Source organism: Heloderma suspectum, chromosome 5, assembly GCF_057233095.1.
Source record: "Heloderma suspectum isolate Gila_16-S chromosome 5, 16-S_ref, whole genome shotgun sequence".
In the NCBI taxonomy this organism is placed as follows: domain Eukaryota; kingdom Metazoa; phylum Chordata; class Lepidosauria; order Squamata; family Helodermatidae; genus Heloderma; species Heloderma suspectum.
In genome coordinates this window covers 108,391,263-108,411,013 of record NC_139462.1, presented here as the reverse complement: position 1 = coordinate 108,411,013, position 19,751 = coordinate 108,391,263, and the positions used below count along the sequence as shown (strand labels likewise).

At 45.4% G+C, this 19,751-nt stretch overlaps 1 protein-coding gene across 1 annotated transcript in view; it reads left to right on the top strand.

Annotated features, from left to right (window-relative positions):
• The window catches only part of PCDH7 (protocadherin 7), a 576,433-nt gene continuing 556,682 nt past the window's right edge, over positions 1-19,751 (top strand). The window contains exon 1 of the mRNA XM_084860339.1: positions 1-3,199. Within this exon, the coding sequence (XP_084716465.1) occupies positions 20-3,199 (3,180 nt within the window). The 5' untranslated portion in view covers positions 1-19. The remainder of the gene's footprint in view (positions 3,200-19,751) is intronic.

Genomic DNA, 19,751 nt, shown 5'->3' with positions numbered 1-19,751 from the left:
TTACTGGGCGTTCAAGAAGATGCGGAAGATGAGGACGCTCCTGGGCTTCGTGCGGTGCTGCTGCTGCTGCTTCTTGCTCTTGCCGCCGCCTCCGCCGTGGGTCAGCCTGGCCGCGGCTAAGCAAGTGCTGAGGTACCGGCTGGCCGAGGAAGGACCCGCCGACATCCGCATCGGCAACGTGGCTTCGGACCTGGGCATCGTGACGGGATCGGGCGAGGTGACGTTCAGCCTGGAGTCCGGCTCCGACTACCTGAAGATCGACAACATGACCGGCGAGCTGAGCACCACCGAGAGGCGCATCGACCGCGAGAAGCTGCCGCAGTGCCAGATGATCTTCGACGAGAACGAGTGCTTCTTGGACTTCGAGGTGTCGGTGATCGGGCCGTCGCAGAGCTGGGTGGACCTCTTCGAGGGCCGGGTCATCATCCTGGACATCAACGACAACACCCCCACCTTCCCCTCCCCTGTGCTCACCCTCACCGTCGAGGAGAACCGCCCGGTGGGGACGCTCTACCTGCTCCCCACCGCCACGGACAGGGACTTCGGCCGCAACGGCATCGAGCGCTACGAGCTGCTCCAGGAGCCCGGCAGCGACGGGGGCCGGCGGGGCGGCTCGGCTTCCGCCGCCTCCGACAGCGCCCTCTACCCCGGGGGCGGCAAGAGGCGGCAGGAGGCCGACGGCGCGGCCAGGAGCAGCGTGTTTGAGCTGCAGGTGGCCGACACCCCCGACGGCGAGAAGCAGCCCCAGCTGATCGTCAAGGGGGCGCTGGATCGCGAGCAGCGGGACTCCTACGAGCTGAGCCTGCGGGTGCGGGACGGGGGGGACCCGGCGCGCTCCTCCCAGGCCATCCTCCGGGTGCTCATCACCGACGTGAACGACAACAGCCCCCGCTTCGAGAAGAGCGTCTACGAGGCCGACCTGGCCGAGAACAGCGTCCCCGGAACGCCGATCCTGCAGCTGCGGGCGGCCGACTCCGACGTCGGGGTCAACGGGCAGATCGAGTACGTCTTCGGCGCGGCCACCGAGTCGGTGAGGCGCCTGCTGCGCTTGGACGAGTCCTCCGGCTGGCTCAGCGTCCTGCACCGCATCGACCGCGAGGAGGTGAACCAGCTGCGCTTCACCGTCATGGCCCGGGACCGCGGGCAGCCGCCCAAGAACGACAAGGCCACGGTGGTCCTCAACATCCGCGACGAGAACGACAACGTGCCCACCATCGACATCCGCAAGATCGGGCGCATCCCGCTGCGCGACGGGGTGGCCAGCGTGGCCGAGGACGTGCTGGTCGACACTCCCGTCGCCCTGGTGCAAGTCTCGGACCGGGACCAGGGCGAGAACGGCGTGGTGACCTGCACCGTGGTGGGGGACGTGCCCTTCCAGCTCAAGCCGGCCAGCGAGGGAGAGGGCGAGCCCCAGAACAAGCGCAAGTACTTCCTGCACACCTCGGCCGCGCTGGACTACGAGGCCGTGCGGGACTACAACGTGGTGATCGTGGCCGTGGATTCGGGCAGCCCCAGCCTGTCCAGCAACAACTCCCTACTCGTGCGGGTCGGGGACGCCAACGACAACCCGCCCGTCTTCAGCCAGCCCGTGCTGGAGGTCTCCTTCCCGGAGAACAACGCGCCGGGCGAGCGGGTGGCCACCGTACTGGCCACCGACGCCGACGGCGGCAAGAACGCCGAGATCGCCTACTCCCTGGAGCCGTCCCCGCTGGCGGCCGACTCCCCCGGGGGCCTCTTCACCATCGACCCGGATTCCGGCGACGTGCGGGTGCAGGCCGTGCTGGACCGCGAGCAGCGGGACACCTACGAGTTCCTGGTGCGGGCTCGGGACAAGGGGGTGCCGCCGCTGGAGGGCTCCGCCACGGTGCTGGTGCGGGTGGCCGACCGCAACGACAACGAGCCCCGCTTCATGCAGGACGTCTTCACCTTCTACGTCAAGGAGAACCTGCAGCCCAACAGCCCGGTGGGGATGGTGACCGTGATGGACGCCGACCAGGGGCGCAACGCGCAGCTCAGCCTCTCCGTCCAGCCCGGCGGCGACCCGGCGCAAGGCGCCCCCGGCGGCATCTTCTCCATCGAGAACGACACGGGCACCATCTATTCCACCGTCTCCTTCGACCGCGAGGTGCAGACCAGCTACACCTTCAAGGTGAAGGCGGTGGACGGCGGCGAGCCGGCGCGCTCGGCCACGGCCACCGTCTCCCTCTTCGTCATGGACGAGAACGACAACGCGCCGGCCGTCGCGGCGCCGGCCAACAGCTCGTACACGGTGCTGCCGCCGTCGAGCCACGTGCGCTCGGTGGTGGCCACGGTGGTGGCCCGCGACGCCGATGCGGGCCAGAACGCCGAGCTGAGCTACAGCCTGGTGGGCGGCAACCCCTTCCGCCTCTTCGAGATCGACCCCTCGAGCGGCGTGGTCTCGCTGGTGGGCAAGCTGGCGCCCAAGCACCACGGCCTCCACCGGCTGGTGGTGCGGGTGAACGACAGCGGGCAGCCGCCGCAGTCCACCACGGCCCTGCTGCACGTCTTTGTCAACGAGAGCCTGGCCAACGCCACGGTGGTGGAGGGCCAGGTGGCGCGCAGCCTCCACACGCCGCTGGCCCACGACATCGCCGGCGACCCCAGCTACGAGCTGAGCAAGCAGCGGCTCAGCATCGTGGTGGGCGTGGTGTCTGGCGTGGTGACGGTGGTGCTGCTCATCCTGGTGGTGGTCCTGGCCCGCTACTGCCGCGCCAAGGGCAAGCACGGCGGCTACGAGGCCGGCAAGAAGGACCACGAGGACTTCTTCACGCCCCAGCAGCACGACAAGGCCAAGAAGCCCAAGAAGGACAAGAAGGGCAAGAAGGCCGGCAAGCAGCCCCTCTACAGCAGCATCGTCACCGTAGAGGCCTCCAAGCCCAATGGGCAGCACTACGACGGTGTCAACGAGAAGCTCTCCGGGGACAGCCCCGCCATGAGCCGCTACCGCTCGGTCAACGGTGGCCCCGGCAGCCCGGACCTGGCCAGGCATTACAAATCCAGCTCCCCTTTGCCCACCGTCCAGCTCCACCCACAGTCGCCCACCGCAGGGAAAAAGCACCAGGCCGTGCAGGAACTGCCCCCGGCCAACACCTTTGTGGGCGCGGGGGACAACATCTCCATTGGGTCCGACCACTGCTCTGAGTACAGCTGTCAAGCCAGCAGCAAGTACAGCAAGCAGGTAAGCTGGTGCTCTGAATGGCTGGAGGATGCATGGAAGGAAGGAAGGATGGATGGAGAGGGGAGCCTATCCAACCCCCAGCCCTGCTCTCAGACCTCCACACAGCCATGCTGGCTGGGACCCTCCCACAGGCAGGTGGCCCAACGCCAATGCCTACCCCTGATTTACAACCACTGGCCATAAGGATCCACCTCAGGAGAACCCTGGCCAGTCTGTCTTCTGGCTTCATGATGAGTAAAACCAAAGTGGGGTGGAGAATGGGGTGGGGAAGGGCCCTCCTCATCGCTCATGTGGACCAGAGAGCCCACCCTGTATTTTAAGGGGTGTGGATGAATACAGATGCATCCGGTTCCAAATTCATGAAGATGGATGGAGTGTGTTAAGAGGAAACTGTTGGTTGCAGTTAGGTGATCTTAGTTACACACACAGGCAATCAGCTTATCCCACTCCCACTTCAGCTACTGCTGTCCAGAGCCTTCCCTTCCCTAGCAAGTCACACTCAGGCACTATGAGCCTCTTTCATACAATTAGTCTGGAATAACCACCATTTTAAGGGGCCAAGCTCACCATCATGAATGGAGGCTGGAAGAACTGGCCTGCATCCATGGACAACCCCCCCCCCCACACACACACACACAACAACAACAACAACAGCAACAGCAACTTCATTTTACACTCCTTAACTCATCCAGTCACAACTGAACCAAGATGGTTAAAGTGTGCTGAAAGGAAACTGTTAATCTCAGTTATGTGGTCTTTACGCACAGCCACGTGTGCCACTATTCCTTCCCACGCAAACATAGGCAGGCAGCCACCACCACAGTTACACCTGTTGAAAGTTTCCCCACACTCAGCATCTCAGATACAGTATATCCAGTTCCCCCACAGTCCTACCCATTACAGCTACGACAGTATCTCTCTCTGTCTGCCTCTGTCTCTCACACGCACAGTTTCCTTGCAATCACAGCCATACACATAGCCAGAAACTTACCAACAGTCCACCATACTATCTTCCCTTTGCTAACCCCCCTCCCCTCCCCAGTTTAGCCAGATCTCTGCACGTATGAACCTCCTTGCCATCTCCTTTAACCAGATCTACCCTTGAGGCACATCCCCAAGTGATTGGAAGGTATAAAATATCACAAGATACTCTCATTCACCAATTTGGATTAAGAACCCTTTTGGAAAAAGTATCATTTTAGAGAGACTTAGTCACAATCGCTAATGAAGATGAGAAGAGTTAAGACACACTGGTGGCAGGGTTGGGGAGAATCAACCCCCTTTCCCACTCTTTAAGCACCCTGGTTATTAGTAGGCCAGGAGGATTCAAGTGTAAAGAGGATACTATTTCAGTTTAGTGAGCTTTGGACTACAGCCTCCTACTGATAGGCGACACACATACAGACGCATACAACAGAAAGAGAATATTAGTAAGGAAGAAAGCTGGAGATGTCGCCAACCTCTGGTCCCCCCTTCTCTTCTCCCTGCCGCATTTAGCCACACATTCCGTTTGGCAAAGAGCCACAGCTGGAGACAGACACATCAATTGTGCACATGTGCACACGAGGGGGATGTAGTGACACCAGACAAACCACACAGAAACACATTCAAGGATTGCAAAGAGGCCAGCTTGACTACACAAGTGACCCAGTTCTGTTGCTTGGAGCATCTGATGGCTTGAATGGCACCAGTGAAGGAACATGTACTTTGTGAGAGGTCCACTCTAGCATCCTCTGCAAGGATGCAGGGGAATCCTGGTGTTCACTTCTCAGTCTATAAATCTAGAGTTTGTGGGGTGGCGAAATGTCATGGGCTGGCCCTGAAAGTAGATGAAGCAAGTTGGATACTTGGGATGTCCATCCATAACTAATGCTTGAGAATAGAGTGGAGGCTGGTTGTGGTTATGGATGAGCAAACACCAACTTACTTATCCACAATCTCTCTCCACTCTCCTCAGAAGCATTAGCTATAGGTAGACACCAGGTGAAGTATGGCCTCTTGGCACATTTTACCAAGAAGCAGTTACAGTGAGAGATCGGGGCACCCATCTCTCTGCCATCACAGGCAGCTAGTTAGGGAACTAGAGACAGGTAAAAAGATTGTCTAAGGTTTCTAGGTCTACACTCTGAGAGAGCTTCTCTATCTTTGCAAAAGGAAAATTATGCAAGGCACAACTTCTCCCATTGCTGCAGCACTTTCATGGAGAAAACAGCGCTTGGGGATATCATCACTTCGATGAAATCTTTTCCAGGACCTGGCCCAGTAAGCACTGAATGTGCCTTCCTTCACATATCACCACACAGGAAGTCACTCACCCAGAACAAATGGGTCAAGGAGGCTGGGCTAGTCACCTACTGCCACTTTACCCACAGTACGTCCTGCAAACATCACCACATAACGAAGATGAAGAACCCCCATAACTTTTGATACATAGCCCTCCACAGGACCAGACAGTAGCAAGTACAGCAAGAAAACAGAGGATCCTAGAGGGAGAAAGGAGTTCTATTTTTTTTGCCATCACCATCACTTTCACTCAATTTGCCTGAGAACATGGGCTGGGTCAAAGGACTTAGACCCAAACCAATCAGTCAGTGTTTCTCTTTTTCAGTGTTTCAGACTGTGGTTAATCTTTGAGAGGAAATTATTCTGAGCCACTAGAGGTAGACACCCAGCCAAAAACAGGTCCCTTAATAAAATCTGCTGCACTCTTGACACCTTTCACATGGTGTAGGCAGTGGGAAAGGCAACAGTTTGCAGTTAAAGTATGTACAATTTTCTTGCATAACTAAGATCCAGGGTGTTTTAATTTAATGGGTCATTCAGCTTTCAAGTAGTAAAATCTCCCTGTGAGATTGTGAAGCTACTGACACTAAATATCAATGTTAAGTGTGCTGACTCTAGTGGGAATAATGCAACCCATTAAAGACGTGAGAGAAGAAAGAATCAGACACACACACCCCAATCCGTATTTTCTTCATTGTTCTGAAGGCTGTTAAAAAGAAATTAATCAAATCAGATACATTTGTCTACCTGTTCCTTAGGCCTGTGGCATTCACTCCACAAACAAAATCCACCCAATCTGTTTTGTGATACCTTCCACCAAGTTAAACAACTCTAAACTCAGGAGCGAATGTAGGCCCCTCAAAATCTGCAGCAGCTTCATCTTGCGCTTAGAAGTAGCACAAGGAACTGATTCTGAATCTGCACCACCAAGACCAATGAAAAGGAGAGATACTGTGAAATTTCCCACATTAAACCAGTCACGAGTAGTGGAGAACCATCATTTTCTATGCCTTTAGTTCTGAGCTACAGTCATAGAACTCTCTCTTTTGTTTTGAATTAAGGTGATTTCTCTCTGCTTTTACCTTGTTGGGAGGTTGTATGCAAAGCAAACCATTTAACAGTTAGTTCTGTCAGAGTCAAGCTAAGGTAAATATTGTGTTATCTCCAGCTGCATAACATCTTGTGTGGAATTCTGTTATAGGGAAATGCATGCTGATGAATGCAAATACAATGCTCAGTCAGGGATGTAGACACCTTGGCTAGTTTGACAAAAAGAAGAAGTGTGTTTCCTATTGTGCGCTTAAATGTGCAAATGTGGTTTAAAACCAATTTTACATTGTGGGATCTGTTAGCTTACTCAGCTTGGACCTTTGTCATATGCAGCTTGTTTTATTGCATTGTGCAGGAGGCAATAGAATGTATTTTGGTGGAAGCAATTTGCATGCTCTATTTATAGTTTATGCAGAATGGAAGCAGTTTGTGTGCAGAATTTGATATCCCCGCAGCCCTGTCAAAAAAAGAATGACGTGTGTGTAAAAAGAGAGAGAGAGAGATTTCTGCTGTATATAAGTTTGCTTCATAGAATATTTGACCTATGTTTTGTTTCCACACACTCCATTAGCACACTTCTGGAGAGAACATTATCTGCAGTTTGACATTGTCTGAAATGGTTTATTTATTTATTTGCACACACAAAACAAGTTTCTACAATGACCACCTAAATTATAAGGTAAAAGGCGGAATGCCTTTTTACCAATAACTGTGGCAGAACTTGGAGTGGTCACTACATTAATCACATATTGATTAACTCTTGCTAAATGGTCATCTTCAAATAATGCATGAAATGTGTAAAAGCATTGTGAATTTTGGGTCAAATTAGTCTATACCGATGATTCCTTGCATGTGGAAAAGCACGTTGTTGCATCATTGCATTATTGTACCAAAAAACTATTGCTAATTGTGTCAAATATTTTTCCAGAAACTATTTTTTAAATGCAGAATATTAGTACAGGCCATTGGAGGGAAGGTACATATTTCAACTCTACCTGCAAGTAGAAAATTGCACAGAATTCTTTTTTTTTTTTTTTTTAGTTCCTCCTTTGGTTTCTTGAGTTGGCTTTATGGAGAACCAGCACTTCACTGAGATAATGCCTCGTGTAGATTGATGTGTTGAATGTGAATATCATGGCTTCATAGCTTAATGCTTAATTTTACCACTGTGGTCTCGAACATTGTTTGAAAACACACTGGGAAGTTGGCACTATTGCATGTAATAGTCTTGGTCCAATAACTTTATTAACATTGGAGTTGTAGTTTTCAGTGGCCAGATCCATAAAGGCACATGCAACTCCTCAGCGGTAGTCACATCAAGAAACAGGGTTGGGGTTGGTAGACAGACAGAGAGCATTTCCCAGAAAAGCACCGGTACTGTGAAGCGCAACATCTTGCAGAATAAAATAACCACTGAACGTGTACTTGATTACTGTGATTCTCACTGACATTTTCTTATGTTTGTATGTTTTGCATAACAATGAGCCTAACAGGTGGGGAGTTATATAAATAGTATATGTGAACTTTTCAAACCACAAAGAGTGGCATTTGAGCACTGACTGATTTTATCAGTCACAACGTTTACATCTTCCCAAATGATATTAATGTCCATCATCCTGTTCAAAAGCAAAAGGGATCTATTTCAAATACGTTATCTATTGTCTAGTGTGATGATCATAACCCAAGTATAGATTTAAGTATGGAGCTTTTAAAAGAATATTGGGCAGATTCCAGACAAAGGAACAAGTTTTTTTCAGGTGACATTTACTTACTTAGTACATTTATTTACTTAGGCCTTACTTGGCCTATTCGATTGAAAAGTAACATTTGTTTCATGGAGATGAGCACAATGCTCAAGAGACTGGTAGATTGCAAAGGGCAAAAGAAACAGTGCTTATGTTGAAGTATCATGAATGAGAGTACGATCCATTAATTTAATTAGAATCAGTAACTGATACAATTCAATATCTGCAACATTGTTGTCAGGAAGTGCCGTGTCAGGTTAAAGGACTGCATTACTAGGTGAAGACAGATGACTGTGTATGTGAGGACTTCTCGCATACTGGTTCTGGTTCCTTTTTTTCTCTTTCAACAAAACAGACTATAATGTGCCTAGCCCTACTTACATGCCTACTGTGACCCTAAATATATTGGCCCAGATCTAGAGAGAGTTTTGACACCTACATTTTGTTGAAATCAGTGGGACAAATTAATTGCGATTGACTTTCGCCCCAATGATTTCAACAGAGCTTAAGCGTGAATAACTTTTTTCTGGATGGACAGCATGGTTTGGCCATAAATTCTGTTTAATCAATGGGACTTGCTTCCCAACGGTAACACCAAGGACTGGAATGTTGGAGTGTGACATTCAGCATAACCACTTGGCACTTAGCGTCATTGAAACCAATGGGACTATTCTAGAATAGAAGTGCTGGTTTCGCAAGAGTGTTAAAAGCAAAGAAATGTAGCACAGAGAAATGAAAAAAGCACAGCACAATCCTATGCATATTGACTGAGATGTAAGCCCTAATGAGTTTATTGGGACTTACTCCCAGGTAAGTATGCATGGGTCTGAAATTGTGTAGTATCTTCTAAAAGTAAAGTGTCATTAGGCATTTTGTGTTTTGAGGTTTATTAATTCGGACCATAAGACCTGATCTTTCAGACAACCTTGTAGTTAGCTTCTCACCCACTAACATAGGGTAAACAATAATTACTCCAGTCTGAGTATCTTGCTATTGCTAACATCTTGATCAATCCACCTGTAATGCGTACCAGGTGATCTTTTTTGTGAACTGGTAATTTTTCAAAATGTATTAGCAAGGCAGCTAGCAAAGTGTGATGTTCAAGGCACTTGAGCTCTACAGTCTAATCCTATGCATATTTACTTAGAAGTAAGTCCCACTGTTTTCTGTGGGACTTAGTCTCTGGTGAGTGCACTGAGGATTTCAGCCTTTAGAGTGTGCCTACTTTTCAGAGGAAGCTGAACAAAATAGAACCAGCTAGAGATTCTTGACATCTTTGTTCTTTTTATTTTGGTCTTCATACAACATCTAACCATATCGAGCACTGGATTCTTAAGTATCAATGTAAACAGGAGTTAGAAAGTCCCTGTCATGCAGCACCGGCGGTTACAGATTTATATAGTGTTATTTGCACTAGTCTTTGCTTTTATAATTCAGCAGGGCACTGAAATATATGAAGGATTTTTGGGGGGGCATATTTCTTTCTTTGCATTTCTTGAGAGGACTTGCAGGCAGTAACCTCTCCTACCTTTGTATGAAAAATTGACTCATTCGAGGGTTTTTAAAAATTTGCTTATCATCCTCACCCAATTTTCCTGCTGCTGTACATGCAAACAATGAGAACCAATGGGTGGGATGCTCCATTCTTAAGAGGTGTTTTTTCCATTCCTCCCAAGATACAGATGCCACCTTCAATTGGGTTAGAAAGAGCACTGTAGGACTTTATGAGTTGCATCATCTCTGCTTGGAATGCGTTGTTGCCTAGCCATTTTTTATCTTTTATGAATGATCCAGATGCTTTTGCTATTTGGAAAACATCCTGCATATGGAAGGAGAATGTTATCGTGTCTGCAGGGCTGCAAAGCTTCACCTCTATTACTGTGCAATTTGCCAAAATAATTTTCTTTTTAAGAATCTGCTTGGTATGTTGTTCAGTTAGTTTGTACGGTGTATTATATACCAAACAAGCTCTTGGATGGCAGGGTTGCTTTGAACGGATAGCTATCCTATATATGTACAAGTAATTGTATGGTAAAAAGCAGCAACAACAACCCTCTATTCCTCCATCAGTATGTGTGTGGAATTCCTACTGATTTTAATGGATGGTAATATCAGCATTACAAGGAGAACCAATCTCCAAAAGCAGAGTTTAACTTTCTAGGCAAAACCTTTCTGAAGTTCATGACAATATATATTCATAGTGTGGTGGGAATAAATAAAAGCAATAATTCCAAGACAGATTCATTTAAAATAAATAAATAAAATTGGTATGGACATCTGCTTTCACTAATGTTCTTGGGTGCATTTAAAGTACTAGGTTTAATTTACAATGCTACTAAAAATGGCTCACTCCAAAAATGCCAACTTTCTGTAGGTTTGTAGCTGACATTGGCTAAATCTACATTAGTGCTTTGTATCACTGGTAACTGTTGGGCACATTACGTATTCCGCATACTGCTTTTCTAGCATTATTGCCCGCTTTTTAGTCCGTATTATCCAAAATACCACAACAGATGTCATTGTGTGTGTTATGAGTTATAAATATGCAAGAGGGATATAGCATCACCATGATGGGATCGTGTCAATATGATATGACACAAGGTGTAGATCTGGCCCCAGTTTACAGAGATATCCAAACTGAAGTCCAGGTCACCATGATTAGGACTGCCATTTTTCATTTCAGTAGAGGAACGGGGTGGGGGATGTGTGGCCCTCCAGATGTTGGTGGACTGCAATTTCCATCAGCCCTAGTCAGTGGTGAGGGATGATGGGAGTTGCAATCCAACAACATCTGGAGGGCCACACATTTCCCATCCTTGCAGTAGAGGGAGCTGTGTTGTCAATATAGGTTGTTTTTCTTTTAAGCAAGGAATTTGCTTGCATTTCTTTAAGCAAAGGGATTTGTGCCTTTAACATGCAGTCCAAGGGCACAATCCAGTCCATGCCCTATATATGCCATTTGCCACAGGCAGCCCTTCCATGTGTGGGATAGGGTATGGCAAGGGAGGGAGCTGGTGGGAAGGAGTCCTGGGATGGAGAGGAGATGATTTGGCAGGGCATGGGATCATGCCCCAAGTATTTTTGGTCCTTTAGGTTACAATCCTATACACATGTACTGGGAATAAGTTCTTTTGAACTCTATGGGAGTAACTTCAGAGTAGACAGTTAAAGGACGGCATTGTTAACTGTTTCTGATAAACCATGAGTGTGTAGGATCAGTGAGGCTTCAGAAATGGAGATGTTCATGAGGAATGCTGCACATGATGGACCTTTTCTCTGATCCAGCAGGACCTAACTCTCTCACACTGAAATTTACGGGGCTTAAAAGTGCGTAACTCTGCCCTAGTTTCTGAATTGTTTTCCTACACAACTACAACTAAATGTCTATCAATTATCCAGGACTCGGAGAAAAATGTTCAGTGTAAATCCATCTTTGTATCCTGTCTGTTGAGTCTTTACCTAGTTAATTTTATGGCAGACAATTTTATGGCAGACAATTCTGTGACAAAATCTTGGCTGCTTTAAAGTTTATCTCATAAATTGAAGTGGGATCAGATCACCCATAAGTTTTAAACACATGATGCTTGTTGTTGTTTTTGCATGTTGTGACAATAATTTGTGAAGCCAAAGGGCAGAGATTTACACTGATGTGCAGTGCAATCCTACATATGTCTTTTCAGAAGTGAACTATTGAGTTCAGTAGGACTTACTCCCACATAAGAATGTGTAGGATTGCAGCCTTAGAATCTAATTTAGACCAAACACTTAGATTTAGGATGCAAGGATGCAGTGAGCCTGAGCCTTCCAACTATACACTGCAGTCCTCATCCATGTACTGACCCTTCTAATCCACATCACGTTGGTGGGTTCAGCGTTGCAGCATTGAGTGACACGCAGTTTCTCATTTATCTGTTTAAAATAGTATTAAGGTATTTCTACATAAAACTCTTTTACTGGTGTATTTGAAATGCTATACTGTGGTTGGTTGATTTCATGACACACACATTATTGGCTTGCGGATCTTGCTGCTGTCAGTTATTTCCTTTTATCCCTTTTCTTTTTTTAATGTAATAGTAGCTTTTTATGTAACGGATACTAATCCCACTGAATTCTTGAATGTATTTGTAATTCTTGTGGAAGTTCATCAGGATTCAAGAAATACCTGTACAATTTTCTGGCTAGAACATTTTACTTATCATATGAGCTCTAGAGCTTCTGGGATGAGACAAAGAAAACTTGAGACTGGCCAATATTGCATCAGAACAGGAATGTTTGCACTATATTATTTAGTAGGACTTCAGGAATGATGCACATTTATACATCATTTTCCCCCATATGTTTCTGTCCCCTATACTCTTTTAATGGTTTCTTGACTGTATTGGGTAGCCCCATTTCCCCTCTTTTTCATAGAAGATATCTGAGTCACACCACTGATTCATCTAGCACAGATTTGTCAACTTTGACTGGCTGAAGCTATTCATGGTGTCAGGCTGAAGCTTTTCTCAGCCCAACATCCTCCAACAGAAAATGTAAGGGCAGCATTGAACCTTATGTATGCAAAGGGTGTGCTAGAACACTGAGTTATCAGACTCCTTTCATATCTCTTGGCGCAGTTGGGGGTTGTATTTCTTCCCGCATTTCTGGTTTAGTGCATAATATGTTTGTTTTTTTTAACCAGTAAAAGAAGTTCCTGTATGGCAAGGGAGACTGTGGCCCTCTAGAAGATATTGGACTCCAGCTCCCATAATCCCAAAGCATTGGCCATGCTGGCAGGGACTGATAGGTGCTGGAGTCCAACAACAACTAGATGGCCACAGGTTTCCCACCCCTGCCATATGAACATGCCTTATAGGAAAGTAAGGGGCCATTCTTATGTTGGATCCTATGGCCTTCAGGTAACATAAGGGATGGATGGCTCTTTGGGAACTTTCATCTGTGGTGCTGGTGTAGCTGACTTCCTGTCATATCATTCCAGTCACCCAAACACTCCCAGAGCATCAAGGGATCAAGCCATGGCAGAGTGGCAGCAACTGTATCTCTCTGGTGACAAAAGTGCAGGCTCTGACCAACATTCCCATCCATATTCTTTTTTGACATTCCAGCTATATGTGCTTAGTAATGGGGTGTTGGTCAGTTTATATTCAGCTGGTTTGGCTTTTTAGGCCAATGCAGGTTTTGCCTGACAGGTGGTAGGTAGCCTGTTAATTTATTTTACAAACATGGCATTTTCTTACTATGAGGCATGTTTATGTGTTAGATGCTGTTCTTGGCATTCTCTTTTCTCCTGGAGCTGTTTTTTTAAAAAATACGTGTCTGTTTTATACCAGTAATGATAATCATACTTGGCATTTACATAGCACATTTTGAATGTTCAAAGTGCTCATTATAACCCATCCGGTAACTCTTAGAAGAACCCTGTGAGACAGATCAGTATTATTAGTCCCAGATGTGGACTTGATATTGAGGGTGAAGGAATCAAGTCTTCTTGCCTGGGACCACCTAATGATCTTATGGTCGAGATGTGACTCAGACTTTTCAAGTCACACTCTTAGCCATTATGCCACATTTACTTTCGGAGAAGTGTCTCTCTACATGTAATAGATTTCCCTTATACCATATTTGCCATATACATATATATATATACACACACATACATATATACATATACACACACACACACACACACATATATACTATCCAGAAGAGATAACATTTCCATTATGTTTATTCCACAGTTGTCTAAGGCTGCAATCCTATGCACCAGCCTTCCCCAACCTGGTGCCCTCCAGATGTCTTGGACTACAGCTCTAAACATTGGCAATGCTGACCACGTATGAGTGGAAGGGGGCCGCAGCTCACTGGCAGAGTGCATGTTTTGCATGCAGAAGGTCCCAGGTTCAATCCTGCATCTCCAGGTAGGGCTGGAATGTATTCTGCCTGGAACCTTCAAGAGCTGCTGCCAGTCAGTGTTGGCAGTATTGAGCTAAATGGACCAACGGTCTGACTTAGTATAAGGCAGCTTCCTATGTTCCTATGATGTGAGCTGTAGTCCAGCACATGCGGAGGGCACCAGGTTGGACAGGTTAATACATTTGTCTGGGAGTACATCCCACTGATCTCAGTGAGGTTTACTTCTATGTAGACATGTATAGGATTGCATTGGAGGATACATTAATGTGATGCATAAACTATTTCTCTACTCAAGCACAGTGCTTGAGAGGCACCCTTGGCTCCCTCTTGAAAATGGGTATGGGTGTCAAAACTGGCTTGGAATGTGAAACATAGAACTGAGTCTTGAATTTACATACTGACATTTATTCTAATATACCAATTACAAGGTATTTGCAATATATTTTAGATTCCCTCCTCTTGGAAAACTGAGTGTGATGGCCAAGCAGGTGAATTAAATGGAGAACTGTACCATAAATGTGCGTACCATGTTTCAATATTGTGGACTGCCAGAAAATATAAGTGCCCTATGTAATGATGTATCTAGAAGTAGACTGATTTCACACTTGAACACCCTGATCCATAACCAAGTTAAGCCAAAGTACCTGGATTTGAAGAGGCCTTAGGCTGAACCCCAAATGGAGTACCTATGTACGGCTTCCATGTGGCCTGATCCCAGTAGCTATCTGGGATGGACAGATGATGTGGTTACTTCCAATGCATGTGCCGTTGGCATCCCAGGATGTGTGGCAGGTTGCCTGCCCATCCTATGTGGTTCCCCATTTCAGGAGTTACCAGTCTGGTATGGGGCCTGATCCTGCAGCAGAAATGGCTACTATGCTGCATAATTAATGTAAAAAGGGGGCTCTTCCTTGGAAGTAAATTCTAGAGAAACCAATTGGACTTTCTCCCAAATAAATGGGTATTAGATCAGGATGTTTTAAGACTTCCAGATGCAGGGGTGGGCAATTTGTGGGCCTCCAGATGTTTTAGCCTACAACTCCCAGCAGCCCTAGCCAGCATAGCCAATGGCGAGGGAACACGGGAGTTGTAGGCCAAAATATCTGAAGGGTCACAAGTTGCCCATCACTGTTTTAGTGAGATTCAAGTGCTTTGGCTTAAATGAATTGTGGATCAATTTGTAACAATGGATACTTCTTTTCTCTGTTAAGTTACTGTTTGATTTCCATTTCCTTTTGGTTATCTCTCTCTCTCTTTGGAAATGGTAAAATGAAATAAGGAAGACAAAACCTTCTTTAAAAAAAAAAAATGGAAGTGAATATTGTCCCCTTATTATAGCACATTTCAAAGAATGGAAGCATTATACCAAAGCTTGCATTTTATAAAGAACCAAAGTTGCATCACTAAAACCAGTCTTAATTATAATCACTGCTAGTAAAATAATACCCAGAAAGAAAGAAAAAGTAAAGGCTTGCTATTGTATAAAATAGCATGATGTCTGAGTTCAATTGCAGGATTACAAGAATGACTGACTTTAATTCAGGAGTCTGATTGGCAGCTTAACTTCTATTGACCATACAATTTACTTAAAGGTGACTTGCTAACTTAAATTACACAGTTCAGTTATATGAACTGAGTGCCCCCAAGAGCTAGCATATGACGGACAATCAGACTTACTGTCAAGAGCCTTTATTGCCTTGATCTTTCAAGCCAGTGTCACAAGTGTTTGTTCCTGTCTTCTTCTGCCAGAATATACTCCAGTGTATAACGTACATCAATGCAGTTTGCCACAATGGAATGCTATTGCTATTATATACTTATCTATTATATTATCAGGGCACAACATTTCTTGTTGCTATTGAGGGCTGGCAACTCTCAGGTGCTGCTAGCTGGAATTCAGGGTTTGATTAGAAGCCTTCAAGGCAAAGCTTAATTAAAAACTTGTCCCACCACCCCAATATCTGAGCTGGCACATAAGAACTGCCTTTCTAGATCAAACCAAAGTCCAATTGTTCCACTATAGTCTTTCCCACAGTAGTTTCTGGATATTCACAAACAGTAAACAAAACCACTTCCCTTCAGAGATACACTGCCACTGTGGATAGAAATTGTGCTTAGGTACTCTGGCTATGGGATACTAACAGCTCCATCCTCCATTAATTTTTCTTCTCTTTTCTTTTTTTAAAGAACTAAAGTTAGTAGATTTTATCAGATCCTGAGGAAGTTGACATGGGAAGAATCCACGTTTGCAAAAAGAAGAAGTCCCAATTGATCAATACAATGTTTCCTTTGCAGGAAACAAAAACAGGAGACAGGAATCCCAATCCCACATTAATTGGCTTGGATCCAGATTTAGGCATACCTAGAGTGGACCCACTGAAATCATGACTAACTGAAGCCCCACTTTTCAATAGGTCAGTTCTAAGTATGAAGAAGTCTAGATCCAACCCATTATCAAAACTTATTTGTTGAGCATATAACTAAGCAGAAGTTTATGACTAAATCCAAGCCTCTTGGCTTGCTGTTATCAGTTGCTGCTAGCTGGAATTCAGGGTTTGATGAGAAGCCTTCAAGGCAAAGCTTAATTAAAAACCTGTCCCATCACCCCAGTATCTGGGCTGGCACATAAGAAGTGCCTTGCTAGATCAAACCAAAGTCTGATAATGTCAGTGAAGTTCATGATTTTACACAACTAAAACTGAGAAAATATTCTCACTCACCAGCTTTGGGTGGGGAGGACACCCCAAAATATTTCAGCCTCAATGAGAGCCTTGTTAAAACAGAGGACATGGATTTAAGCCAATTTATGCCGTAATTACTAATTACATGGGCACAATAGGCGGAAAGTTTGGTTGTTTGGAATCCTGTTGCTGAGACCTGAGTTAAACCTCTCATAGATTGACCTGGACCTATTCTGTTACCATGGCTGTTGAATTTAATTACTGTCACTAGAACAGTGTAAATATTTGGTTATATTTATTTATTTAAGGTGCGCACGTGTGTGTGTGTGTGTCAACAGCTAATCATTTTGCTTGCTGGTGGAACACAGCTAAAGAGGAAGATGAGTTAACCTCTTGGGGTAGGGAGTTCCTCATATGGAGCACAGTCACCATGACAGCCCTCCCACATGCTGCCTCCTAACATGCCCCTGAAGGCAAAGGCCACTGCCAGCTCCAGTTTTTTGAGGTCCCCTGGGCAAGACACCCTCAACATGAACCCTTCCTCAGTGAGTCTTCCTTCTCACTGCCATTGTCACCAGCTGCTATTACTCCTCACTCACTCCCTTCCTCATTATTGCAACCACTTGCTTGCTTGATTAGCAGAAACCCAGTGGGCAAGTAGGCAGTGGCATCTCCTGCTTCTCTTTCTCAACACCTCTGTTGTCCGGACCAGAGCAAGAGGCAGGTGAACAAGCAGGTTGCAATGCTGAAGAGGAGGAGCAAGAACAAGGTGCCCTTGTCAGTGGGCCCCTGCTTGCATGTGGGCCCAAGGCAGGTTCCCAACCATGCCTACTGACCGTGATGCTGACCACAATAATGATAGACCAAAGATGGGCACAACATCTTATCTTAAAAGACAGGCATGTTTTAATGGAAGGAAATAGTCCATCAAGCAGCCTGGTCCCAATCCATTTAGAGCTTTAAAGATGATAAGCAGCCCCTAGAATTGCACTCATAAATTAATTGGCAGCCTTTTTATTTACATGTTTATTTATCTATTTATTTATTGAAAGGCTGTTTACCTTTCTGTTTTCATGTGTCACAGCTTTAAATACACACACAGAGATTACATTTTGTTTTATCATATCTCAGCCTTCATTGGCAATAAATGATTTGTGCAAAAAATGTTTCGGATCTTCTATATTTCTGTGCTCAGTTGCTAATCAGTTAAAATTGCATGAGTTCTATCTTAACAAAAAGAATAGCAACCCATCCCTCTCTTTCTTAAAATCAGAGGGAAAAACTTGAACATCCCATTACTTTCTAATTATATTAGAATTGCCTTACCAGAGAGAAAGAGAGAGAGAGAGAGAGAGAGAAAGTATATAATGGATTCCTTTGAAATTATTTATTTCATTCTGAAATAATTTGTGAAAATGTGTTCAGTGGGGATAATTGCATTGGAAATTGAAAGACCTATGTTTAACCACACGCCACTGGATGCTCAGCCAGTGAACCTCAGCCTTGATCTTAGGAGATAACTGTCTGACAGATTTAGTCAGCTCATTCATAAGGCTTCTCTGAGAGCATTTCTTACAGCTTGTACCGATGGCCACTTAAAGAAAGGCCACCATTCTTGCTCATGTTTACCAGTTAAGCTGCTACAGATATGTATGTGTCATTTATTTATTTAAAACCCATATAATAAAATAATCAACTCCAATGAAAAGAAATCTCCTAAAGTGGCAAATGCCTTTCTCAATGGGAAAGTGTTGGCTGTCTTTCTAAAGACCTTGAGTGAGTAAACTATGTCAATATTCCTGGGGAAAGAGTTCATTCAGAAGCATGCTACTCCTGAGACCTCCTATTCCTACTACCTGTGAAGACAATGGCTCTGTGCATACTATGGCAGCAAATCTGTGTCAGGGCTGTAACAACAGTGACATGACTGACTATTCCCCCATAGTTTAAAAAGAAAAGAAAAGACGACCTTGAACATAGTGATCTAGCATATATTGGCTAAAACCCTTCTCCCTGATATCTCACTTCTTATGTGCAAGTGTGTGTTTTTGTACAGAGAAAGATTCCATCCTGTGGGTGTCCACATGTGACTGCCAATGAGAGCCCAAACACAGTTTTTACCATTTCAAAGAGAACTAGGCCAAAAATCTAGGACCCTAAGGCTACTAGCTCCTGTTGCGGAAAAACTTGATTCACTCACTCAGTATTTTGTCTTCATTTTCCAGTACAGTTTTTGCTGAATAATCCACTCATCTTAACACAGGAATTCAGTGGGTTGGATCCCAACATAGACATGCTTAGAGTAGACCCACTGAAATCAATGGGACAGTCGTCATGAACTCATATCCCATTGATTTCAATGAGCCTGTTCTGAGCATGACTTAGTCTGGATTCAGCCCAGTGTATTTTTATAGGGACACTGTGTGCTAAATTTAGAACACTATCTTTACTTGCTTCACGTGAACCATATAAAGCAAGCAAACTCATAAAATTCACCGGTTACCTTCCTTATGGATTAATGCTACAAAAATATAAAAGGATGCCCTAAAGAGTCTATCAAATGTTTCTAAAAGGTTTTATGTATTTATTAGACGTTATGATCTACTATTGATGCAAATTACTAGGGATAAAAGAAAATCCCTCTGTTATCGAAGCGGAAAAAAAAATGAAATAAGTCATAGGATTTGAAAGACTTAGCATTAGGAACTAGGAATTTATACTTTGTGATGGGTTTATAGTAATTGACAGTAGAAAAGACTTCTTTTTACCATTCACAAAGTTATTTTTATTCACCCTAACTGGAAAATGATGACACTGTAATAGCCTCTCTTGTAACATAACCTCATTTCATTTTCTAATTTTGGATTTTTCTCTAAAAGTACT